At 37.6% G+C, this 27,550-nt stretch overlaps 2 protein-coding genes across 2 annotated transcripts; both read right to left on the bottom strand.

Annotated features, from left to right (window-relative positions):
• Positions 1–653: 653 nt before the first annotated feature.
• On the bottom strand, positions 654–15,045 carry LOC116296870 (trafficking protein particle complex subunit 11). Its single transcript, XM_031704977.2, has 35 exons — positions 14,831–15,045; positions 14,136–14,305; positions 13,987–14,057; positions 13,431–13,545; positions 12,827–12,899; positions 12,405–12,431; positions 12,095–12,168; positions 11,781–11,877; positions 11,358–11,491; positions 11,197–11,257; positions 10,310–10,390; positions 9,758–9,848; positions 9,194–9,273; positions 9,018–9,096; positions 8,081–8,135; positions 7,728–7,808; positions 7,397–7,461; positions 7,161–7,222; positions 6,801–6,930; positions 6,571–6,643; positions 6,247–6,304; positions 5,980–6,117; positions 5,367–5,545; positions 4,517–4,642; positions 4,272–4,321; positions 3,847–3,935; positions 3,696–3,755; positions 3,429–3,494; positions 3,169–3,234; positions 2,955–3,062; positions 2,799–2,850; positions 2,182–2,385; positions 1,705–1,838; positions 1,180–1,347; positions 654–931 (listed from the first exon to the last, which is right to left on the bottom strand). The coding sequence occupies exons 1-35, from the start codon at positions 15,029–15,031 to the stop codon at positions 899–901; spliced, it is 3,351 nt and encodes a 1,116-aa protein (XP_031560837.1). The 5' UTR covers positions 15,032–15,045; the 3' UTR covers positions 654–898.
• Positions 15,046–15,449: 404 nt separating this feature from the next.
• On the bottom strand, positions 15,450–25,571 carry LOC116296873 (putative RNA-binding protein EEED8.10). Its single transcript, XM_031704979.1, has 21 exons — positions 24,931–25,571; positions 24,322–24,405; positions 24,184–24,221; positions 24,039–24,070; positions 23,104–23,177; positions 22,889–22,980; positions 22,690–22,779; positions 22,375–22,488; positions 21,839–21,936; positions 21,297–21,337; positions 20,930–21,005; positions 20,317–20,373; positions 19,939–20,049; positions 19,439–19,487; positions 19,019–19,062; positions 18,866–18,945; positions 18,293–18,398; positions 17,527–17,614; positions 17,107–17,250; positions 16,421–16,546; positions 15,450–15,940 (listed from the first exon to the last, which is right to left on the bottom strand). The coding sequence occupies exons 1-21, from the start codon at positions 25,410–25,412 to the stop codon at positions 15,765–15,767; spliced, it is 2,202 nt and encodes a 733-aa protein (XP_031560839.1). The 5' UTR covers positions 25,413–25,571; the 3' UTR covers positions 15,450–15,764.
• Between the last annotated feature and the right edge of the window lie 1,979 nt (positions 25,572–27,550).

Raw genomic sequence — 27,550 nt, 5'->3', positions numbered from 1 at the left:
GGTTGTTTGACCCTCGTTTGCGTACTGATGCACGTAAAGCGCACGTAAGTAGATCATGTAAGGTTTCGTGGTGAGTCGATCTGTCAAATTCACTATCCAATTGGAAACTTGGTTCAATCTTAACGTTAGAAAATATCGAAAGCTTCATATTATTGTTTCTGCGGCTGTTCTGGCCATTCGGACAACTGTTTGCCACTCCCTCCCCTCCCCTCCCCCACTAGGCAGAGAATTTCCCTTTTCTCTCACCGACTAAAAGGGGAAAGGTAGTAATTCTAGGAGTCAAAGTCATGAAAGGGTAAAGCTGTGCAACTTGTCACGCAACTTCATCGTGTTTCAAAATGTAAAAGTAGAGTTGCTCAGCTTTCTCTTCAATTCTCCTAAAGTCCATCGTATCCAGATAAGATTTCATTTTCTTACAAAATATTTCGAACGCAAACTCTCCCCATGCAATCTTTGGCCGAGGATCTTTTTAAAAAGAAGCCTAGCCCATATATATATATATATATTGCAGCCCTCCGTCTCGACTGGCCACTACTGAGTCACTTTTAGAGAAAGATCGAGATGCACTGATGTCCCTTTTTGTCATAAAAACCCTCTCTATATCACTCAATTTATTTATTAATTTCTTGATTCCTGACCGACTACACAAAGTCCATCATTATTTGTTTTATTGACTCCTATGAAATTTTACATATTTTATTTCCTCGAAAGATTTTGATTTTAAAACATGATTCCATTTTAATTTATGTACATTAGATGTTGTGTCTTAGGATAATCACTTTTCTAACTGTTTCTAGCCCTCTTTTTTCGTTGCGATTTTCGTCTTTAATTTTCTTTACATGACATTCCCTTCAGTGTTATTCCAATGCAGTCATCAAATCTTTGTTCTTCTCGACTGTTACTGAACTTGCACTACAGGTTTGGCTCTTGGCTGGAAAAAAAAAAAAAAAAAAAAAAAAAAAAAGAATTTTAAAATAAATAAATAAACAAACAAACAAATGAATGAATAAATAGACGAACGAACGAGCGAACGAGCGAACGAACGAAGCAACGAACGAACGAAGCAACGAACGAACGAATAAACAAACGAACAAACGAACGAACAAGCAAACAAAACGAACGAAGAACGAACGACGAACGAACAAATAAATGAATGACAAACTTTCCTCTAGGTATTACCTTTATAAAAACTTGGGTAGGAATCATCTTCTGCGCATGCTCATCCCAATTAGTTTGAAAACGAGGCAAATTGAGATGCAGTTTGGGTAAAGTCACATGACCTGGCACTAATGGGTATAAATTATATGATAGCTTGTGATCGGATTCTGGAAGTAGTCTGAACTGAACCTAGAGTAAATGAAGGAAACGATAAAACCATTAGCTATTGGTCATGTAAATGTTAAACCTGTACTAGAAGAAGGAAGAGATACTCAGCGGGTCCGAAGAACGAACCTACGGCCATGACAATGAGAGACGATAATTATTCTCCTTCTACGATCTCCCTTTCCATCTCTCTTTTATTCTCCCTTTTACTCTCCCTTCTCTCTCTCTCCATCTCCCTCTTTTTTCCCCTGTCCCTGTCCCTATTCCTCTCCTTCTCCTCCTTCTCCTCTGCCTTTGTCTTCTCTTCCTCCTTCTTCTTTCCCTTCCTTTCCCTCTTTTTCCTTGGTGGCCAACTTCTTGAACAATGACTCCCAAATTTACCTGCTTTTGTCCGGAAAACATGAAGGATTCACTAGGTTCAATGGTCACTTCTACTTCTTGTACTTGTAATGTACGGTTATGGATCACATAAGACATTGGCATTAGTGTCTGAACACACCCATAAGACGGCAACTCTGAAGGAACAAAAAAAAAACACCTTTAAAAAACGACCACGCCCATTTCCTTTTGTCTTCAATAGGTCTTGGTCTCTTAGTAAAAAGCCGGGGGCTTTGGCCTAATCGACCCCACTATCTTGTAATTCTCAAAGAATTTTTAAGCAATTGAATAAGAAGAAGAATTCAAAAACGATTGTGGTATAAGTAGTTGTATCAAGATGTAATAAGGGGATGAAGAAATATCTCGAGATTTTCATCTTCTAGTTCGAGATGTTCGTCCATAAAGCCAGCTATCCAGCTAAAATTTGGTATATAGGGGTTATGAAATATCAATATATTACTAATAGATTAACAGTATTACCTGTGTTGATGAAAAATGGCACACTTTCGACTGTGACAGACGGGAAAGTTAGTTCAGTGATTACAGCAGGACAGTCAGATGGGGAAGACGCTCGGCGCCATTCAAGGACAAGGCTCCCGATGTTGACTACTTTGTGTGAGCTACTGCCTTCACGTGCGGCCAGACAGTAGCACTCTGATGCGCTCTCTCCTTGCTGTAAGGAAACTAAACAGAGTGGCGTGTAAATTAGTGTTGAATAAAAACTACTGGTGTATGAGCTACATTCAAATTCTGGGCTGATGTAAGTCAGGGCACGGCTAATTCACAGACCGAACATTGAAACAACCTCTGGGCTGATCTAAGTCAGGACATGGCTAATTCACAGACCGAACATTGAAACAACCTCTGGGCTGATGTAAGTCAGGGCATGGCTAATTCACAGTTCGAACCCTGAAGCAGTCTCTACGTTTTACGGAGTGAGGGAAAATTGGAGAACCGGGGGGAAACCCCTAGCATGCAATGCCATATCCAGGAATCGATCCCGTGACCCCAGAAGTGAGAGGTGAATATACTACAGCTACCACACCCGTAATTTCCTTCCGTTTAAATTCAAACCGAAGAAATATCAATTGATTTACCTCCTTCTAACTGTGAATTCATTTTCTCACCAACAAAGTCCACTTCTGAAGACTGGAAGCAAAAAAAGAAAAGAAAAGAAAATTATTCACTCAGAATTAAGATTTTCTATGAAAATATTAAAGAGAAAAAGAGTCTGACGTATTAAAGGAGCTCACCAGATTCAATCTTGTTGTAACCATGGTAACAGGCCAAGGAGAAGAACACTTGATGCTCGCAAGTAATAAGAATGGTTCTTCTTCGCTGACTTGGTCAAGTCGTTCAAGCTGCGCAATAACAAACATCATTCTGAGAAATTTTCCTACTCCCTTACGTTAGGGTAGTAGCAGGGGTCGGGACGGTAGGGAAAGTCGTTCAGTGCACTTAGCTTACCCGTAAACTCGTAAGAGACAAGGAAATGTCAAAAGGCATCACAGTCTTTGCTGAGATTTTCTTCTCCTGAAATAAAAATACCCAACTTGATGTGATTTTTGTCCAGATCAGCACGTAGTAATGGTAACAATTAGAAAACACACAAAATACGCAGGCTTGCAAACAAACAAACAGAGAGACAGACAAACAAACAAAAAATGGACAAGCAAGCAAGCAAGCAAGCAATCTGTTAGATTGTTGAGCTATCAGATAATTTTTACCTTTACACAGACACATGTGATTGGAGTCGAATCGCTGGTAGCTGGTATCGTCACCGAGTAGGTTATCTAGAGGTTGGAAAAAAAAAAAAAAAAAGAGAGAAAGATCTGTCTTACAAAAAGGAAAATAAGATTCTTTAACAAAATTGGTATAAATAAATTTAAGAAACAAAGCGAAAAAGCTCTCATGCAAGGAAGAGAACCAAGAAGACCCAGAGGCAGTGAGAGAAGCCAAGATTAACCACTTCCCCACCCATCCTGCTACATTACCTTGGCTTGTAGTGAGCGACTTCCCACTTGGGCACACCTCACATAGTAAGTCTGCTCCATCTTCCAACAAAGGGAAAAGAAAATTAGTCGAAAGGATAAAATTTGATAAAACATTCAACAGATTGGTTAGTAGGAATAAAACCTTGCTGACCTCTTTTTCCATGCTCTCTCTGTTGAAGAAAACAAAGCTCTGGACTGGTGCTTCCTGCCCTGTTTTTGGTGGCTCGAGACAAACAGTACCTGATAGAAAATAATCATCACGACATTATCCAACTTTATAATTTATAGACAAGTGCTCATTTTAAGTGTTAGTGTAAATAAATTATGTATTTATAGCTACACTACATATAAAGGTGGGATAGCATATTTTTAAATAAAAGGTATGGGTTTGGCGTGTTACTAATAAAATATAAGTATGGGGGTGGCATGTTACTACATATAGGTATGGGGGTGACATATAACTACATATAGGTATGGGGGTGACATATAACTACATATAGGTATGGGGGTGGCATGTTACTACATAGAGGTATGGGGGTGACATCTAACTACATATAGGTATGGGGATTTACTTACTAGTATCTACTATGCTAGGATCATGCTCTTCTTGAAATCCAAACCAAATTCTTGAAATAGATAAAAAACAGAGAAACAAATATTGAATTAAACTTGTCACTAAAATAGTGGTTTTCCTGTGTCTTCCTGTGACCGAGGGGGGCTGAGAATGTTTTCCCTCGTATACCACAGGAAGCCGGAAAAGAAAAAGATAAAAAAGAGATGAATTGAAACCAGAATACAAAGCGTTCAAGTGCATGTACTACCTTATATCTTTCACGTCGGTATCTTCCAAGCTCTTGACCTTCAAGGTCACCTTGAAAAACTCATTAACCAGTGTCGGAGAGTCATGGAAGAGTTGTATTTCCATCTTAGGCTCTCTAGGATTGATTCTGTAATAATTAAAAATATAAAATCCAATCTTGAAACTAAATTGTTTTGGACATTACTCCTCTATTATCATGGAGAAATATGACTCAACTTCCTAGTTTATTTATGACTGGTCATAAATATGGGTAACAAGCAACATGGGGAAGTGGGAGGTGGAGAGGGGAGGGGAGTGGGAGGGGGAGAGGGGAGGGGAGTGGGAGGGGGAGAGGGGAGGGGGAGAGGGGAGGGGAACGTAAAATCATGTGACATTCCCTCCAAGGACACAAGCATAGATTTTGTTGACTCTTCCTTGATCTTCTGACATCTTCAGGCAGAGGGTAGAACTTGAACATGATGACTTTAGTCTTGGACAGCAAGAGATACAAAAGCATAGATTTTGTTGAATCTCCCTTGAACTATTGCTAAGATGATCATTTGCTCATTTTTCACATTTTTAAAAATTTTATGTTGTGATAGAGTGAGTAGCTGTCGAACCTTCCTAGACAGAGGCTAAAGATTAGGTATAGGACACACTCCACATTCACTGCACACAACTCTCAACTCACAAGCTTGTTTTTGCAGAGAGTCAGAGGAAAAGTACAGAACTGTAAAACAAACCTCAGCAAGTTGTTGAAAAATATTTCAAACAAACTCTATTCACATGTGATGTCCACAAGAACACTTGCTCCAAACTTAACCCCCCTGTTAAAATATGGCCATTGTCTCAGCAATGATCATAATACTTACAGTATATTTGAGGCAATCTGTAATGCTTCCCAGTCCAGTTGATCTTCTATATCAGGATGGCTATTCCCATGCTTTGCAAAGCAGTTGAGGGTTGTAGTTCCTTCAGTACCACCTCCATTCCATACCAACACAGCACATCGACCCTGTTGGGTTCCCAGTTCAAGGGCTATAGATGATACCTACAGGGAACACATGAAATATAAAATTGTAAGACAAAAATTATAAATAAAAACAGAATTATAATGAATACTCCAAACTACAAAACTGGACACAGAGCTTTTGAGTATGGCTTCATCATATGGAAAAATGACTCCTGTCTCTAAAACAAAAAGCAGTTCTATAAAGATTTTCCTTACTTTTTCTTCATGAACCCAGGATTTGTCACCCTAAATCCTGATTGCTTCAGGTAGAGGTTAAATCAGTGAGAACATTTATTCGCTTTATTTTAGTAGTTTTTTATCAGCAGTTGGACACGGAAATATGACACACAACTTAAAAATTCAATAATAAAATCTACTTTTATGTTACAGTAATTCATTGTTTTTCTGTCCTACAACCTAGCTGCTGTGAAGCCCCTGTTATACTTGAACAATAGTAATCGGGAAATACCAACCTGAAGCTGTTTGCGGACATCTTCAGGCTGAGGATAAAACTTGAAAGGGATGACTTTAGTCTTGGCTGGCAAGAGATATAACCCTCCTTCACTGTCTGTTCCTTGGCTGCTATCAATACAGCAGTATTGATTATATGCCTGACAAAATGCCCAAACAGAATAATATGTTGATGTAAATAATAAATGCAAATAATAGAAAATGTGCAGTAATCTTGTAATTGAATTTCCTGTAATTAACAACGTAAGTAAATGACTCAAGTGTTTTACCTGGTTACTGAAGAAAACAGAGAGCTTGGAAAAACGAATAGGAAAAGGACATGTAGCCCTGGAAAAAATGAAAATAGTTAACAACTATTATTAAAATAAATAAAACATAGAAGAGAGATAACTAGCTGAAATCTAGTGTGAGCTGCGTCTGTGTTTATAATGAAACAGTAAATATTTTACACCATGAAAAGATGAAAAAGAGCTGACAAAGGACTAGCGTCCAAAACGTTTTTTCATCTTTTCATGGTGTAAAATTTACCTTTTTATCATCACTGTTTTATTAGAAACACTGACACAGCAAATAAAAACATTCAATGGACATACCTTAAATGAATGTGGAGTATAATGGCACTATCAGCATGAATTGATGGGGAGTCAAATTTGGCTTTGCATTCCACTGTGAATTAAATACATGTAAAAGAGTTAATTCAAAATATGTCAGATTATTTTTTCTTGGGAAAATGCAACAAACTAATGCCCAGATGGACTGACAAGGGAACAGTTTCATGTGGGAAGAGAAAAAAGGAGTGGAAAGAGAGGATAATACATCGTACCAAATGCAGCAATCTGGTCCATCTGTACTGTGAAAACCTGTCCAGTTTGTTTTGCTAATGATTTCCATATTTCTTTAGCCTCTTCCACTGCTTCTACATCACAGCCTGGTTCTGGTTCTGGGCATTCATTCTTGATCATGAAATTAAAATCAGAAGTCAGATTGAATGAGACGTGTGGTAAATGAAAAATTATTGAAAAAATATTGGAAAAAAACCACACACTTTTTGCTAATACATATTGAATTTTCAATTCTCAGCCCCCAAGCACCACACTCTTAATCTTATGCCTCCCTCACCATTTTTAGGGTGCTAAAGCAGGAAAAAAGTACTTGACTAGATATCACATGTGAGCATTATTACCGATATGACATGGATTAGATTCATTTGGACTCTTGTCTTCTCTTCGGGTGAATTCAGCCCATCTGAATCAAGTCATGTTAAGGAAGTGCTAAAAAGTGCTGATCTAAGTCAGGGCATGGCTAACTCACACATCAAACCCTGAAACAACCTCTGGATTGATCTAACTTAGATCCAGATAAATACAATGAATTAGCATGCTAGGTGTTGTAGGGGTAGGAAAACTGGAGCTAGGATACATTTTCCCATCAGATCCATTGATATTGTCACATACTCTTGGACATTACCCACTAGATATGCACACCTGCAAAAAAAAATCATTATATTAAAGTTATCAATAATTATATAATAGATAATATAAAAATCAGAAAAGACAATGTCAAATTAAAAAAATAAAACAGCTTCAGATTTCTGTTGTTTGTTCAGTAATTCAGCATACAGGAAGTGACAAAAGAATGGGTGGATTCAGGGGGGTGCACGCGATCCAGGATTTTGCAGGGATTGCACCCTTTGCTTGCAAACTCAAACACCAATAATGCAGTAGATATCAGCTTATCAATTTCTGCATACCTTAATGAAGTTATGAGGACCGAGGTGAGGAGTGACCACCACCTTTCATGTCTATAATCCCACGTTACTCTACCTAGAAGCCTATAACAGCAAAAATATATCACTTTTATTGTATTATTATTGATAATGAATAAAAATTTGCATCATTATTTATTATTATAATTTATTATTATTATTAATTATTATCATTGATTATTATTAATTACATTGAGGACTAACAGATCCAGATCTTTGAGGGGAGGGTATATATTCCCTTGAACTAATAATCAAATTTAGAATTATTTAAGATATGATCTCATGGAGGGAATTGGGAGTGAGAGGGAGTAAGGTGTGTGACACCAGTCAATACTTACATAAGAGCTTTGCTATAGTCTCTTGCATGGTAGTATTCCTCTCCCATTTGAACCACTGAAAACAAGAGATAATGAAAAGGGATAAGAAAATGGTGCCCAAAAGTCAGGGCTTCCAGAATGTTTTGGTCTAGAGTAGGTGGTCATAAGTGAGAAGTAGCTGGCTGTGATCCGATACAAGGAACAGAAGGTATTTCATAGAAATAAAAAGTAGCCGGTGGTTAACTTTGAAGCAACCACCAGAGCTCCAGTGGCTGCCAGGTTATTGAAAGCCCTGAAAAGTACGACTGAACTTTAAGCACACAGTCACATTTCAATACGACAAGGCTGTAGCCACCAACTTGTACAGTTGGACTTGGTGGCCCAGTTTTTAAAAAAGGTAGTCCTGTTTTTCATTTACTTGTGTAATTAACAGTTTTTACAAGGGAAAATGGTTCTGAAGGTAAACAGTGGCACGGGTTAAAACCAGACGAATCGTACTGGTGGTAAGGCCCTGTACCATTTGCATCCAAGGTTGAAAAATACTGTACATGTATTTGTTTGCAAGTTTTGGTACTAGAGTTGAAAGTCACAAAATGCACAAATAAAGGATATTACATGGGCGCGTGGAGATACGAATTTTATCTTCGAGTGTTGAAAAGATCTCTCACGAGTGAGCGCAGCGAACGAGTGAGAGATTTTCAACACGAGAAGATAAAATTCGTATCTCCAAGCGGCCATGTAATATTCTGTTTATTATATAATTATCAATGAGCTATGTTTTGGCTTTTTCAGGCAATTCTTTCCGTGTAATTTTGAATAGCCATCACAATGGTGTTATCTTCACACGTGAAAATAACATGTTATTTTCACGTGTGAAGATATCAATTTTTCGAAATAGAGAAAAACAGATATTTCATTGGTAATTATATAATAATTAACAATATCTTATATTCCTTACTCAGATATCTCTTCATTCTTGGTGATTTATATTTCTTGAACTGTGCTACAGCACTGCTTAGAAGAGGAATGATGATCCACTGTTCGAGACAAGAAAAGAGGAAAAACAAAATTTTTAATTTACCAAAACAAGTACTCTCCCCTCACCAGCAACTGTACACAATCATATTCACTTACTGAATGATCAACACTCATTTCTTGAGCCTGAAGGGCAAGGATTCCATTGTGTTCTAAAGGTTGATCAAGAGGTTCAGCTCCTAGAAAATCAACAATGAATGTCACACTTGAGCCCTTCGTCTCCATATTAGTACACACACACTGAACAAAGCACAGACAGCACAACCAGGATTACACATACTGAAGTTGAATGAAGGACTTTTCTAACTTGTTTCCCATCAATTTTAGTGATGTAAAAATGATTCACTGAATTGTGCTTGCTCTCTTTAGAAACATAGAAAATTTAGCACATCCTACAGAAATACACACCATTATTGGTGTGATGAAAATCCTGCAAGAGTAACAAGTGGACCTCTCAAGACTTCAACAAAATGTTCTATGACTCTCGGAGAGATCAACTTGGAGCAGGTTTACACTAAAGTGTGTTATTGATAAACTGAAGATTCATACTCTAATCCAACCTAAATTGTCAATCATGGAATTGATGCGAATTAAGAACCACTTATTTCACTTGGAAATAAAAATCAGAATAAAGAATTGATAAATCCCTATAATGACACCTGCCTTGAAATCCTTGCCTCCAAGGTCTTTGTCCATAGAAATCCAATTTTCCAGCATTTGCTAGAGGCTCCAGTGATATCGGAGAGGATGGATGCTTTGAATATAGAATAATAATCATCAATGTCAATAGACGTCTAACTTTGACGTAATTTTTTCCTCCTTTAAGACTGGCCACATGCCATACCCTTGAGAATAAGATTCTTTGATTAAGATGTCGATCCATATTCATGTATCTTATCATGTGCAATAATTGAACAAAGAAATGATACTCTTGTTTAGGAATAAATTGGTCTGACATAGGAAAGCATGGTGCCCAAGGTAAAGAGGATTAAATGAAGTCTAACTAATGTATAGTTCCAAAAATTATCCATACCCCCCTCACAGAGGAATTTTTTAAAGACACCCCCCTAACCCCAGAAATTCCAATTTTCTTCTATACAAATTCTGTATTTTTGTTCTTTCTCTGACCCCCCTACTCTTCAGAAATTCCAAATTCCTCTGTGTGGTGGGTATGGATGATTTCTTTTACTATTTCTTGACCAATAAAATACTTACATGGCACAATCCTTCACAAAGTTGTCTTCGGACAATGGCATTATTTGCTGCTTGCTGATAATAGAATCCTGGATGCTGAGTCTGAAATAATGATCAGAATAAAAAATAATAATAATCAACTTTGCTTAAAGAGGATAGCATGTGACAGTATGGTCCTCTTTTAATGTCTCTAGTTGATTAGGGATGGGACCGCCACTGATTAACGTTGTCCTGGTCATCCGAGCCACATGAAGGTCTAACCATTTGGAGATGTAATTACAAAGGCAGCACCTTCTCCTCAGTTATTTTAAGACCCTGAGTGTTGGTCCGGCCGAGGCTTGAACCACAACCTTCCGCACAACAGACCGATGCTCTTACCAAATGAGCTAACCGGGTGGTGGCCAGAAATCAGAAATAATTGTGGCACTATTTCTAGACATGTAGCCATGGAGGAAATACATTTGAGCTTACATGATCCTCAAGAAGAATATATTTGATGTTATGGTTTGGTTTGGTGATGTGATACAAGATAACGGAATGTCTCATGGTATAATGTACATTTGGGGGGGAAGGGGGGAATGGTGTGGCGTGATGGCATACAATTTTATGGTGTAGTGTAGTGTGGTATGACAGTGTGCTGTGGTGTGGCGTGGCATGGCGTGGCTTGGCATGGCTTGGCTTGGATTGACTTCCGGCGCTAAACATGGCGGCCACGAATTTGTTGTCTCTTTTTTGGTTGTAGTTTTTTATCTCCTATCATTGTTTTTTCTTTCCTATTTATCAATGTGATAATAGCTATGTTTTTTTTGGCATGGCGTGGTGTGGTGTGATTTGACATGATGTCATGGTATAGTGTAGCATGGTGTAACTTCATCTTAGAACCATATCATTGTCCATATCCTGCTTACCTGGAGTGCTGTGAGTCCATTTCTTATTGCCTCATCAAATAAATCCCCAAATAAAGAAAACCTAAAAGACAATTAAACCCAGATTAGACATGCCATTAAGACTTTTAACCCCCCCCCCCCCTGTCTCCGCTGAAAATATGAAGATATGTAGATATACTTACTGCTTTGATAACCATGCAGAATGTTCAAAGGCTAACTCAGAGCAACCACGTTTTTCTTTCCACAGGTCAACATGCTTACGAAATTGAGATATGGCATCAAGAGGGGCACTGCCTTGAAAACTAAGCCGACAAATCTGAAACCAAACAAATCTGTCTGTCATTCTTTTGTCACTAGCTCATTAAAATGGTGAAGGTTGTCTACAAGATATCAGATTCCATACCTCCCCAGCGTCATCAACCCTCACGTCAACTACAGGGAATTCACTACAGGACCTTAATTTACATCAAGAATGTGCCCTCCTCTGTCCATTCCCCACCACCTTGAAAACTCAATCCATACTCAGTATTCTATTCAAGAGAATGCATACAATACAATAAAGCTTGTAAATGCTTCAATTAAGGAATATATTATAATTTAATTACTTTATAGCTGATGTATCCAGCAACAACTTTGACTTCAAGGACATTGACATCTGTAAGTTTGATCTCTGACATCAAAGTATAAGCCTGGCGATAATGTCTGGTGATGAAAATCAGACCATCAGATGCATCAGATAGGAGGGATGGAAGAAACCTTTCTCTTCCTTCCTTTTGAAACCCACTTTTAGTACTGCTATATATATTTGGAATTGGGGGAGGGGGACGGAGGAGAGCACGTCTGGGTTCTCCCAGTCCCCCTCCCTCCCCTCCCTCCAAACTAACTTACTATCAACCCTAAATAAACCTGATCAACTTACTTGACAGCTGCATGAGGATCTTGTCTGAGTTCATTGAAAAAAGCCACCTTGATTTGATGTCTGACCAAAAGTAACTGAAGAATGGAGAACAAATTCAACACAGATCAATAGAATGCACCATTTCAACAATACTCTTTGTATTATTCTGAGGACTGCCTTGAATATCAATAATAATATATAATTTTCAATTAAAGCATTTAAATCAATCTTTTACTTGTTAACTCAATATCAATCAATATACAATCAAGATTATAACAACTAAATAGTAATCATAAAAAATAATAATGATAATAATATATTACTACAGTACCTGGTGTGTTGATTTGTTCAAAAATTCCTGTTAAAAAAGACAAAAATTTATTCATACCACTCTTTCAGTCCCTCATTATTATAAATGCTTAAATGCTCTCGCAAGCAACCCAATTAAAACTTATCTTGGTTTTCTATCTTTGAAGTCAGCGAATAAAATATCATGTTAATAATAATTAGTTTATTACTTTACCTTGTTTATCGAAGTATTATGGTCATCCGGGTGGATGTAGTCCTGAGAAGGACTGTTTGATGGGACTGAGGTTTTGACAACCTGAGCAGAAGTCATCTTCAGTCATCTTCAGAGTCAAAACGTCAGTCCCATCAAACAGTCCTTCTCAGGACTACATCCACCCGGATGATCATAATACTTTGATAAACGTTCATTCACCTGGGTTCAGACCGTTCTATATAATACTTTACCTTATGTGCTTTGACTTTCCTTGCTTCACCATGGTAATAGCTCTGTGCCAACTCATAGAATGCATTCTCTAACCTGATGTATGTATTATACATAAAATGATGTTAATTTTCAGGCAGATGGTAGTGTTCAGGCAGTTTTTTATTAATTTTAATGAATAATGAATAATGAAACAAGTGGAATTTGGGGCTCAGAATTTTTTCTGTGTTCGATCCTACATGTATGTCTTTATTCCATGGTAGTTTGATTATCCATTGTTCATTTCACTTCTCGTTATTCAGTTTTTTATTTCTTTTATAAAATGCAAATTAGAGAAGCTGTTATTTTAAACACAAATGAAATAGAAAGTGTGTACATGTGAAAAGATCTTAATGTTCAGGCAGATGTAGAGGGCTTTGAAGGATAATTTGCTAAAGTCTGAATAAGTACTGGTAAATGATAGATGAGGCGATAAGCTGTGTGGGATGGGCTTGGAAATCATATAAGAACATGCGTAATAGGTATGCAACTGTATAAGGCTGATAATTTACCTATTACGCAAGTACTGGTAAACTTACTTTCCCTGAAAGAAAATACTTCATAATAATTTTAGTAACAGATTCCTACCTTATTGCATAACCAAATAAATGATCTGTGTATGGAAGTACAAACAAGGATTTGGCTGACAGATCACATGCGCTGCATAATGCTGCTGCTCTCTCGGCTGCTTGCATGTCTTCTCCTAATGAAACAATGGGGGATGTGAACGAATGAATCAGTGTAAAAATAAATAGAATGACTGAAAGAATCAGAAAAATAGAATGGAATGGATAGATGAATGAATGGAAAAAGGAAGAAAGGGATAATGAAAAGATTGGGGAAATGAATGAATGGGTGTGAAAATAAATAGCATAACTGGAAGAATCAGAAAAATAGAATGGAATGGTATGGATGAATGAATGGAAAATAGGAAGAAAGGAATAGGCATGGATTGATTGATGGATGGATGGATGGATGGACTGAACGATGGACTGATGGATGGGTGGAAAGATGGGTAGATGGACAGACAGACAGATGGATGTGGGAAGGAGGGAGGAATACAGAGAGAAGAGAGTGAAGAAGGAAAGTGGTAGAGATCAAAATACATGTAACTAGATTTATAACCCTATTTTCACTAGTTTACCTGGTGGGAGAGGAGCATTTTTTTGAATAAGAACAACAGCTACCTTGGTATTACGACCATGAATGCTAGCTCTGTAAAAAATGTGTCATTAAAATGATGCTAAGAAGATGATGATGATAACATTTTTGCAATAGCTTTAATTGTCATACCTGACTTTCTCTACTTGAGCTGCACAATCATTCTGTTTTTCCTTCCACTGCGCATTATCCCAGTCCAGCTCATAGAATACAACAATTAATGCAGGAACTTGCTCCAAGTGTTTGTTCATCCATTTTGTCTTGAGTATCCCCTTGGGTATATACCACTCGTATGATGTGCGCTATTATCACATAATGGATGGATGGATGGTTATTATTATTTACGTCTTCCATAATATAATATAATGAAGAGAGGAGAGACTGTTATAGTGATATTTCATGTGACATAAGCCTTTGTTCTCGTGCCAACAAGAGTTCGATTGTCTGGTCACACAAGCAACTTGTGATGAGCTCTTGTGAAAATGATGTAAAGGCACAACAAGCAGAACAGTTTCTGGGATAAAGGATAACAGAAAAAAATAGAGGGGGAAATATTTTTAGGGATAAGGCACAAAAGGGAAAGCAGTTTTAGTAGCAAGGGATAACAGGATAAATATAACGAGGCATGAAGACATTTTGTCCCTTGACTCGATCAATGCTTCTGGATAAAGTGATGTGATTTCATTTCAAAAGCGATCTTGATCAATAAAAACAAAATAAAATAAAGATGTTTTTAAATGCAAAGCACCTTGCGATAAGATCTGGTGTAACATTTTGGTTTAGAAACAATATTTTTAGCTCTTGTACCTTATATATAAAGTTCTAACCTTAGGTTTAGCTTTCGGATATTCATGATCAATAGGCACGAGTTTAAACGACAATGGGACCCGCTCAGGACGTCTGTTAACAGAAAACGACTCCCATATTGCTTTGTGAAGAGGTTTTTGAGTGAGATCTAACCCTGTAAGAGCTATGAGACCAAAGGGACGGGTGGAAAGTTCACTGGGAAACTCACTGGCGGCCGCCATCTTGGAATCTCACAAGTCCTTGGTACCAGCACACAGGAAGACCAACAAAGAAGTACTTCCTCCATGCTGCTCCGTTGGGGAGGGGGGTGACTTCAGCTAAACAAACCCAGTTATTCTGTAATTTGCTTTCATTATCGTGTCTAAATAAAGGCTATTTTTATTATCATTATCATCATCATCACTGCCACGATCATCCGCATCATTCTCAGTATCATCATCAGTTTCTCATCACTGCCATAACAATCAATTGCTTCATTAAAGTCATCCTTGATCATCGTCATCATCACCACCACCATCATAATTATGCTCATCATCATCACTCATCGTATTCTCTTCGTCCTCCTCTTCATCAAGCTACCGACGTTACATAGAGTACGTACCACCATTGTAAAATGCCAAGTAAATAAAACGAAGCTGGTTGCTCACATCACGTCGCCTTTTTATTGAAGCAAACAAATAAATAAACAAAAGTATACGTGGATATCTTATTTCAATTATTATTTATGAGACTGTAGAACTTCTATAATCGGTTACCCTTTAGCCGAGCGACCGAAACAAAGAACGTCTGCAAATTATGCTATTACCCTTGAAAATTGTCAAGTGTTTATCTTACACCCGCCAAAATGGTTGCCGCATCGCTTAATAAGAGATATAATTTTAGTGAAAACCATTAGTGGGACTTTGACATTATAGAGGTTCAACCGTGTAAATATCAGAACTGTCTCCATGAAATCTAATCGTGATCAAACATCCAGTACTCCTCGTCCATCATAAGGGCGGGGTCATCAGCCTCTAGGAAGTCTTGATATACATCATTCCCCATCTCGTAATTGATCTGTTCGATATGGTTATCCTCATCTTCACCATCACTATCGTTATCATCTTCGTCACTTTCTTCAAGGAAAGGAGCTGAAAACAAATTGATGGGGAGAAAAACTTAGAAAACTGTAGACGTTCGAGGAGTCCACGCTGGACAATTATTTTAGTTGCACCCAAAAAATGGTCGTCATACACGGGAAATTGGGTGTCTCGTATAATAATATCATCTACGGTATTAAGGGGTTCCCCGGTAGCCATGACGTAGGACAGAACGAAAGAATTTTTTGTATGACGTCACATGCACTCCAAGAACACATTATCAATAGGTCACTTTAAAAACGAACACGTAAATTTTCCACACTTTTGAACGCTTGTAACTTTTTTTATTTCAACAAAACGCGTTCAAATTTACCATACTAATATCGAGATGCTTTCTCGAATGACATTCTTTTGCTAATTAGTTTAAAATTCAAATCTCGCCCCAGTCCGCTTCTCCTTTTTTTGAAATGGCCTATGCGTGCAACCAGGGAGGTGCAAAGTCTTATACACGTCAAGTGATACTTTCCTTACCTATTGACTGGAGTCTTGGGTTTCCGAATCGCAATGATTCGCTAGACAGGTCGAATGTATCTATTTTACAGTTGTTATGACAAGGACTACACGTGTCTGACACGCCTTTTTCGGTTATCTGGGTACCTTTTTGACAAAAGAGGAAAAAAATTATAGCAAGACCAAGTATAGATGCGTAGCATTTATTTCAGAAAGTCTCGTAGTTGAGAAAAATGTAATAGTGGAGCATATCCAGTATTTCTTAGAGGGGGATACCAAGTAATGATCAAAGGCTGTGGACCTAGACCCCAATTCCGACTACACCCCACGCCTTCAGCGCCATATTGGATGATAAAGGTCCAAACTCGTTATCCAATATGGCGGCAAACGATCACATGATTAACTAGACACAAATTAATTCAAAAGCCTTCAATTTTATCGATACCCTGAAACAACCTCTGGGCTGATGAAAGTCAAGGTACGGCTAACTCACAGATTAAACCTGACCTCTGGGCTGATCTAAGTCAGGGCACAGTTAACTCACAGATCGATACCCTGAAACAACCTCTGGGCTGATGAAAGTCAGGGTACGGCTAACTCACAGATCTACGCCACCCTTGGTTCCTTATGTATAATATATATTATATTGCTGATGACGTCACATATGATCGCTGATGACGTCACTAAAGTGATGACGTATACATTACCTCCAATGATAAATGTCAGTACAGGTCTTTGTGATGACGTATAGTATTCAGTCAAGTGGTTTAGAGATATGTCAGTGATGTTGATGGATCCACTCATGTCCAGGGTTGTTAGATTGGTACAGTGACAAAGGAGACTCCTAACAACTAATAAACATACGTACACATGAAAGATTAATCATACAAATGTCGAGTATAGTAGTGGTGGGGATGGAGGGGGAGGAGGAGGGGGTCCTCTTTCTGGCTGACAGCACATGGTGGTCAGTGTTTGACAACCATTTGAAGCAGATAATGAGATTCAAATAATTTTATCAACTGATTGAAGCTCAGCAACTTTCTTCTAGATTACATTAATCATGACCATGACGAGACATTTATCAGCTGATTGAAATCCAGTTGTAGACTATAGAAGAAACTACGTACCATCATCTGACAAGCCTGAACATGCTCGAGCAACAAAGGTCTGTATGGAGCCATTACGGGCCAGCTGACTGATACTAACATCAGTGATCTTCGATCCAAAAAAAAAAAAAAAAAATTAGGGTCATAAATATTGTCATATTGTTGAAAGGATTAAAACATTTAGCTGGCTTGTCCTCAAAACTAGTATCACATAAATATTGTGAAAATCTCAAAGTGAGTGCTGTGTTGAAGGGATGACTTTTTCAAGCATTCTGATTGGATGATGAGTGAGTTTGCAAAATATGATTGGTTCTTCATGTTGTGAGTTTCCTACAATGACCGTGTCATCCCATGTAATTTCATGTTCGAAAAGTAACACCATTTTAATTTCTTTATCCCATGTTGCAAAGTGTCTTCTAAAGAGCTGGACACACGGTGCAACTGCATAGTTGCATGCAACATGAAATTGCATGTCTTTAACAGTTGCATGCAAGAAGTTTCATTGTGTGCACATGAGCGGGATTGTTGAACCCTCATTTCATATCTACTGGCAAGGGTGTAATTTTGTCAGCCAATAAAATGTGACTTGTATGTGTACCCCTTGGTGGAATTGGGCAGCATTCCTTGCAAGTCTTGCTGCTGTGAAAACTGCTTTTTGTGACTTCCCTCTAAAATTTCATGGCAAGCAATGTTGCATGCAATAATAGTACTTGATAGCGTGACCACGTGTCATTCCTAGAGTATAATTTTTTTGTTTAACAGTTAACTTTATTCATCTGATCCATACCTCATCGACATAGCTGATGTTAAGTGTTTCCAGTGTGTGACACGTGATAAGAGCTTGCAATCCAGTATCAGTGATGTTACCAAAACAGCCCTCGATGTTCAGTGACCTGTACCACAGGGGCAGGGGAAAAAGATATTATATAGGAGCTGTTCAGTTTGTATACTATGAAAAACCTAATTAGTGACAAGAGGACACTGCCATGTCCCAGCATTTTGATTGGGTGATTAGCAAACTGGTTCAAGGTAAGGTAATATCTTTAAACCCTAACTGTGTTCTTCAAAGCAATTTCTTACAGTAAAGTAATTTATGTTCTCCTTCTCTACTTTTTAGTTTATCTTTTGCTTGTGAATGGACAAGTGTTGAAAGGCCATCAAAAATAGATGTGATGCCAATGAGATAGGACAGGGAAAAAGGAGGCAAGGAGAGGAAAGAAAAAAACCAAAAGCTTGACAAAAGAAGGAAGGAATGAGAAGAAAAGTGAAGAGAGAGTAAAGTAAAGGGAGATAAGAAAAGGTATTGAAAAAGGAATGGAAAGAAATGAAAGGGAATGAAACACTGTAAGGCATAACGTACTTCAAGTGGATAGATGATTGGCCCAGCAGTAGAAGAATCTGATCATCAACAGCATCACAAAGTGAAAGATCCAGCACAACCTTAACAAAATAAGACTTATAATTAGATTTTACGCTGATAGAAAATAATCTGCTAATGATAACTTTAGCTTACCAAGTGATTTAGTCGTGATAATACAGAGAGTCCATGTGTTGTCACTGAAATGTAAAGGCAAATGAGACAGTAAGCCCCCAAGTAAGGATCACATAATTAAATGTAAGGGCAGGGAAGTCCTTGGTATTGGCCCTACATGCCACACAGGCAAAAAGGATGATGATGATGATGATGAAGGGTGGTGGTGTTGGTAAAAGCAGTGGTGGTTGATTCAAGGGATAGATCTATGGTAGGTTTCACTGTGGGCCATACGGTCACTTTATGATCAGGATAGACAAGAGGAATAGCGTCTCCAGAAACATAAAAAAATGAAGTTTCTCTTTGGGGTGAACAGCCAACTCAAATTCCAACACTCGCTCCTGCAATCAAGGTGGGGATGGGGAAGACATCTTATCTAGAGGATTCAGATGTGGACAATACCTGTTTTAGGACACTTTTTAAAATAAAACTCTTCTATCTTGGGACAGCCCTAGAACCAAGAAAAGAAAATATGCTTGATTAAATTAGATAATTATTAGAAATGAAGTTAAATTATTAGAAATAACAAAATGACAATATTTATTTATCTGTCCATCTGTTCATCCATTCATCCCTTCATCCTCTATCCATCCATTCCATCCAACTATCTTACTATCTGTCTGTTCATCCACCAGACCATCTATTCCTCTGTTTGTCCCTCCAGCTGTCTATCCATCCAGCAGTCCATCCATCCACACACCTATCCATCTATGCGTTCATCCCTCTCTCTCTCTCTCTCTCTCTCTCTCTCTCTCTCCCTCCCTCCCTCCCTCCCTTTGTCTCCCCATCTATTTATCCACCACTACTGCTACATTCAATGGTTACTTATCGATAAACCACTTATAAATCAATCTATTGCACTCATTCCAGAATAAGAATAACAATTACAGTGGAACAGCTACCTGAATTATATCTCTCACACCAGTATCTGTCAGAGACAAACACTCAGATATATCAATATATTTGAGGTTTTTACACCTTGTCCCAATAAACGCACCACTGCTATCAGTCAGCTGTTTAACAAATGAAAGGAACATTAGCAATATCCTGATACAAATAGGAATATGTGAGCACTCAAGATTCATCATGACTCTGGGAATACATTTATGTAAAGCCTTCCTAGAAGTGGCCAACACCGAGATACCATGAAGGAGAACCTGGGGAGCTTTATAGAGTGATCTGTGAGCCTTGTAACATTTGTGTATAGAACCCTTGCAGTCAGCACGTCAGAATGCAGCTCCATTTGGTTGATAAAACTGCAAGATATTTTTGGTACATACCCTGCTGCAGTGGCTTAGAATAAGACTCTCTACAGTGTCTGACAGCATGAAGAAACACTAAAAAGAACAAAATAATACTGCATTTATAATTATACCTACATTCTAATTCATTTGTGTTAATATCTGCAGCAGTTGGAAGTCTAACTTTTTGTCCATTTTTTCCCTATCCTCCAGGATTTCATCATGACGACTTTTTTGACTCTTGAAGGCCATTACACATTCAAACTTTTAGCTGAAACTTGTGTGCTTTCTACTCATGCTACACTACTGAAACTAGTGTCATGAACAAGTTTCAGGATGAAATTGCGCTGTGTAATAACCCTGTGAATCTTGTCTCACAACACTGTTGCACATATGTTTCAGCTTAAATTTTCAATTTGTTACAGGAGCTTTACTCTATGTATCCCCTCCCCACATCACACATCCCCTCCCCACATTACACACAGCCCTCCCCACATCACACACCCCTTCTCCCCACATCACACACCCCTTCTCCCCACATCACACACCGCCCTCTCCACATCACACCACCCTCCCCACATTACACACCCCCCTCCCCACATTACACACAGCCCTCCCCACATTACACACTTATTTTGACAACTTTACCAACCTTCCCAGAAAGCCTTTTATTATCTGAGATGTCAATATGCTTTAGATTTGTACACTGCTTGAATATCCACCAGAATCTAGAAAGAAACATCCATAATGCCCTTATTTTAAAATATGCCTATTTATTACTCAAGTACAAATTTTAAAATTTCAATAAACCTTTTTAGCTTGGGCATAATGTTTTCCCATTTCAGGCCATGTGTCATTCTCTAGATAATAAGAATATGGCTTGAGTTGTATATATATTTGTGTGTGCTCTCATGTGCAAGCATTAAATAAAGAAATGGTACTCTAGGGAATGACGTAAGGTTTGAGAAAGGAAGATATTACACCAAGGTTAAAGGACCTGTTCAAGTGCTGAAGCTCACCCTTTTTCACCAGCCTGATAACACCTACGCAGAACTAATTTCTGGATAAAACAAAAGACATCAAGTAAAAAATCAATCAAATAACTTACAGCCATTCTCAATCACACGCGCCCTCTAGCGATTGTTTTTGTTGCGAAGAAGAAGGTTTTGGTGGACGTCAATCACAAGGCATTTCCATAACATTGTCGGAAAACACAAAGCTATAAGGGCATGTGCCTATAGATTAGAATGTCATGGGAACGCCTTGATTGACGTCCACCAAAAGCTTATTCATCGCGACAAAATGATCGCTAGAGCGGCGCGTGTGATTGGAATGGCTGTAAAAGAGAAAAAAAGAAAGAAAGAAAAACAAACTGGAAAATTTCTGTACATTTTACGCTAACATTTGAATTTTTAGATCAAAGGATTTTTTAAAGAGTTTAAAATAACAAGTCAAAATGAGGACAAGATGTCTGAAATGTGGGATACCTGTGTCAAAAAATCCATCCACCACAGGAAACCCAAGACACAGAAATCAATCAATCATAATTGTTGTTTTTTACCTCTAATTTACTGCATTCTTTTGACAAGGTCTTGAGGGATGAAGTTGATACTTCTACTCCTGTTATGTTTATTTCCCTAAGGTTTTTGCAGTGTTTGGCTGAAAAACACAAGAAAATATACATGTTTATACTTAAATTTCTAATCTTTACTGTGTTTAATAAACCCACTGGGAGGCAGCACTAAAAATAATGGCCGGTCAATGAAAGACATCCAGTCCAAATTTACACTTGTTAGAAAGTATTCTTTCAGCACCATAGCCACCAGTATGGTTGGTCTGGTTTTAACTGCTCCATTTTTTACATTCAGAACCATTTCCCCCCCTCAAAAAAAATATTTATTACACAAGTAAATAAAAAAAAAAACCAGGGCCTCCTTTTTTTAAAAACTGGACTACTATCCAAGTGGTGACTACAGCCTTGTCTTGACCGACCACATTGACTACAAAGTTTCAGCAAATTAATTCTGTGCTGTCATGGAATTTTAAGATGAAGTCCATTAGATGAAGAAATATATACACAGCAAAGAAAAGTCTTACCAATACAATGAACTGCAAACTCTGTTAAAAGAAATGGAGATGCTGAAAGATCAAGTGAAGTAAGATTTTTACAGCCTCGACGAAATATTCCCAGCAGAATGTCATCTGTTAGACCTGTTGGAATTAAAAGAGACCTTGCTTGAAGACGTTTTAAGCTTGGGCGTAACATTTTTCAATTTCAGACCACATGTCATTCTCTCGAGAATATGCTTCTTTGTTTGAACTGATCACCCCAATCATCCATACCACTTGGAATAAAAAAGAGTACCCTCCCCCCCCCTCAAAAAAAACCAGGCTATTTTCCTAGTTGCTGACCTCCTTTGTAGAGAGAAAATAAGTTTTTGAAATCTAAGTGTGTTACTGATGGCCAAACTTTAAGAAGAAGGCACTTCCATCTTGTACAAACTGTAAAAGAATAATAATAAATAAAACAATGTTAAGATAGATTACAGTCTAATGCTACTCCAAGCATACAATGAAGTATGAAATGTTGATTAAGAAGAAAATAGCATACCTCTTTCAATGTGTATTTTGTCTTTCAGTTGCAGATAAGAAAATATTAGGATCAAGATGTCATCATTTAAATCTGATATGGATAGTTGACCCCTAACAACAAGGAAAAAACACTAATATTACCAACTTGCCAAAAAGCTAAATATTGTTACAAATCAAATTTATTTCCAATTTCAGATCATATAGATGTAACAAACTTGATTACTGTCTTCTTACTTTTCATTGTCCAGGTTTTCATTTGATTCTTTTTCTTCTAAGAGTGATAAATTTTGGAATTCTTCCAGAGCTTCCTAGAATATGAAATCAGACATTTTTTCCCCTTACATTAGGCAATAGTAGATTATTAAATATCATCATTATATTATTTTTAGTGTTGTACTCTGTCATTACCAAATTTCACCTAATCCAAAGTCAAGACCTTGCCCATCATCCCAGTAGTTCTATATTAGATCAAAATCGTGGGTTCGATTCCCATCTGGAACTCAGATTTTTCTAAGTTCATTCAGTGTCGTTTCAACCCCATTATTCACACATTATATATGATCCTCATTATTATACAACCTTCACAACCTTTAGAATACAGTCTAATACACTTGGCTAAAGCTTGCTGACTATTTAAAAATTAGTCAAATCCAACTACACTACTGGTCTATCATCAGTGCTGCATTCTGAGTGGATGAGCTACTACTAGGCTATGAGTTACATGTATAGACTACTAGTAGCGAAAAGTGCTGGCTTTGATAGCCCATTCAAGCTTGAGGACTTATTGCTAATTAGACCTGCAGCCCATGTGGTATAAAAGTCTGACATCAGGCCAAAGGCCGAATGGGCTATATACTTGTAGACCACGAGAGTGAGAGGTCAAATTGTTTAAGTATGAACCTACCAATTGGTCAAATATGGATACAAACAATATTTTGAAATTAGGTTGAAATTATTTATTTTTTGCGTTGTCTTTGTTTCCAAAACCAGCACTTCTGATACTACTGTAGTGATCACTAATAGACCACTTAGTAGCTCAGCCAATCAGAGCACAGCATTTGTGATAGACCACTAGTGAGTTTATACTAATAACCCTTATCTCTATTAGGTCTAATTCCTTTGCTAATTATTATTACCAAGAGAAAAAATACCATTGCCTAGCAACTCACCTCTAGAGACTGTTCTTTACTAACTGGTCCACCTGTTATAATATACATATCATGCATAAAACATTCACTTAATAATACAACACCAATACAAAGGAAAGGAAAGGGAGAAAGGAAAAAGAATGGAATAATGTTTATTGTCAATTACCTTTTCTCTTTCTGGTGGGAGTCATTACTGTCATAACTCTAATTAAGATTTAGAATAAATATATTTTTAAAAATAAAATGCTACAAGAAAATCATTTAGTTTTAAAAGACATAAAATAACACTATTGTTTATATATACCTGTCATGTAACGTACGTTCTTCATCTGCAGATTGCTTGGCTTTCTGAGCTTCATATTCATTACTGTATGTGACAAACCCAAATCTATCATGCAATGCAATGCAAAAAACAACAACATGAGAAAAAATCTAAAGTTGGGAAAGGTAAAAAAGACAATTCAAATTAAAAGAACAAATGTCATCCCTTACACATAATAGACTTCTTCAGTTTAGGCATAATGTTTTCCCATATTAAATTTGGGCCATGTGTCATTCCCTAGAATATCATGTCTTTGTTTAAAGGTCGTGTATCAGAAGACATAATTTATGAATATGTATACAACTCCAACAAAGAATCTTATTCTCAAGAGAATGAAATGTGGTCTGAAGTGGGAAAAACAATATCAGGCCTGTGGCTAGGACCTTGAAAGGGGAGGTTCATTGTTATACGATTTCTTTATAGAGTAAAATAGCACCAAACATCATTTTGTATTCCTACAAAGGTGGGGGGGGGGGGGGGTCAAATCACCCCTAGAGACGGGCCTGAATATGCTCATGCTGAAAAGGGTCTATTGAGCTCTGTCTTCTGTTGATCAATGATTTTTTCAATACCCATTAATTATATGCTTACCCTCGTGATCTCTTCTTGATACGATCTTGTACTATCTGCGCCTGCAACACTCTTCCAAACGCACTGAAGAATTCTTTGAACTCTCTACTCCTCACTTTATAACCTATATTACCCACATAAACCTTACATTTGTTAGCTATGCTGCGTTTTTTCTTAAAGGCTTTGGACACTTCATCGAAAAGCCCTGTACCAGCGGCACTTGTCTGTTCAAATTGGCCACCATTTGTATTACACTGTAACCTGATTTCAGCTCCGTTTTCTTTAGCTTTAATCTCGAAATCTTCGACGCCATTTTGTTTTACTTCAACTCCAGGGTTTTTCTCTTCTTCTTGATTTTTCTCCTCGTCTAACAAGCACAACAAACCGCTGCTCCTTTGGTAGTTTAATTGTTTTAGACCCTTGACAAACTTGGAAGAATTTTCTCCATCCATGCTCTTATTCAGCAGCTCACCATGCTCTTTTAATTGCGCGTTGTTAAACATTTTTCTTTTCTGTTTCGCATTACGAAGGTTTCCTTACTTCGAAAATTAGAAAACGGGGTGAATTCCTTGAAGGAGAAAACCTTGAACTTTTGTTATAAAACGCCTTGTATTTTTATATTTTGCTTCACCAATGCGAAGTCATGGAAGCCGCCATCTTGAACTGCTTACCACAGGAATCCCACGCGTGTATAGGCGCCTGGGCAAACAAGAAATGAAACTCTTGAAGGGAGAGGACACGGGGCGGCCCTTAGATAAAGAAAATATTACATCTTACTTCAAGACCTACAAATAAAGACTGCAATTTATTCCTATTAGTATTTTGCTACTACACATACTGTTCGATAGATGTGAACCTAGAACGAGCTTTCAAGAAGCGCAGTTAGCGACAACTTTAATTTTACCGTCAAAAATCCAATTCCTTAGGGGGAGGGGGAGGTGTGAGCAATAGCGTCAAGAAGCTTGCGAGTCGATACTTTTGATCTCGCAAAACCACTACTTCTTTTTCATCAAAAACAACGAAATTCACACATCGATATCAATTTAACCTGCGCTTTTAGAATTTGGTAGTTTTAGTACGAAAATCCAAAATTGTGGAAAATCAGGATTTGTGGATTGACCTCTTGGATCGGACTTTTTCAAAGTGGAGCGTGGAATGGATACAACATTTTCTTTGATATTTCGACTCAAAAACGATGGGAAAAGTTTAACAGCACTTGAATAATTGCTTTGCCGTAGTTGTTTTTGAAAATGAGTGAAAAAGATGGTTTTCATGAAAAGGAAACGGTTAGCGGTACCGGCGAGAATTTGTGAGCGTAGTTCCGCATATTATTCAACTTATTTTCAGCTTTAACAAAGGAAAACTCAAAAAGAGATCCAAAATTGATCCTCACTTGTGGCCAGAAGACAATGCCAAAACAGAAAGAGGGCGCGGTCGTACCGATAACATCATGAGATATCGGTCAGAAAAATTAAAAATTAAATCTCTAGGCCAAAGAGACGGATATTCTATACCGTATCACTGCTTCACTGTACTATTCAAGTAAAAATTAGAAAATGTGAGTAGAGATTTTTGTGTGTTCAAACATATATGTATGTGTTTATTCTAGACTATAGTTCAATATGTGGTTTGGGCTTCCTGTGGTGCGATGAAGGTCCAGATAACACAGGTAGACCAAAATCTGATAGAGCTGTAACTTCCTGAGGCGAATAAGGATGGGCAAAGATCCCATCGTCAGATTTTTTTTTTTTTTAATTTTGTCTTATATAAAGTACATCATACTAGAAGTAAAATAAGGAAATGAAAATGGGGGTCACCGAATTCGTTTAGCCGTCAGAATCAGGGCGTGGAAGTTCACCCTTTTTACGGTAAAAGAAAAATGCAAACAAAGCAAACATGGAAACTCTGTCAACTGTTACTGGGTTGCCTCTATTATTAGCAAGCCTCAGTCGTACATTTGAACAAGTTTGCAATGCTGTAGCCAAAAGGTAATATAATAGTATGATTGCGTATTACCTTGTCTAACTATAACTCTTCTCTTATGGTATTCTTCTCTTATACTAAAATAATTGCAGACCCTACTTGAAGTAGAAAAAGAATGCTGATTCAGCTAAAAAAACAGTCAGTGCGTTACGCAATTCTTTACCTTTCAACTTGACGTTATCACGGCGCGACACGAATCAAATTGCCCAAAATTGTCTCTGTAACTGTGCTCGGCTGATGAAGTGAGAACGGTGGGCCATAAGGGAGTAAGTTAGACGAGTTGCTGCAAGTTCACCATTTTCCATACATCGGTTCACTGGCCAAACATAAAGTATTTAATCGAGGTTGCACTCAGGTGTATTAAGGCCTGACTTTAGCATGGAAACGAGGCTAAAAATCAAAAAAAAATTTTCTAACCCCTAAATAATTTTTTCTTCACCGAACTGACATATATTATTAATCATATCAAAATGAAGTCTTTTTCTTCATTTTCGTTGCTATGGCAACCCTTGTCTGTAAAATTTCTTGAAAAATACTACATTAAAAACTCGGTGAAAAGAATTGTAAAATGGGGAAAATTTAAAGACTTTTAACTTTGCCTTATCCGGCCCTTATGTACTCATATGTAATTGAATAATTCAAATACGCTTTTTAAGGT

The sequence above is a fragment of the Actinia tenebrosa genome, unplaced genomic scaffold, assembly GCF_029948245.1.
Source record: "Actinia tenebrosa isolate PJP-AT-01 unplaced genomic scaffold, QUT_ActTen_1.0 PGA_scaffold1__47_contigs__length_23844297, whole genome shotgun sequence".
NCBI lineage: Eukaryota > Metazoa > Cnidaria > Anthozoa > Actiniaria > Actiniidae > Actinia > Actinia tenebrosa.
The sequence above is the reverse complement of the archived record's forward strand: the minus strand, read 5'-3'. Positions and strand labels throughout refer to the sequence as shown.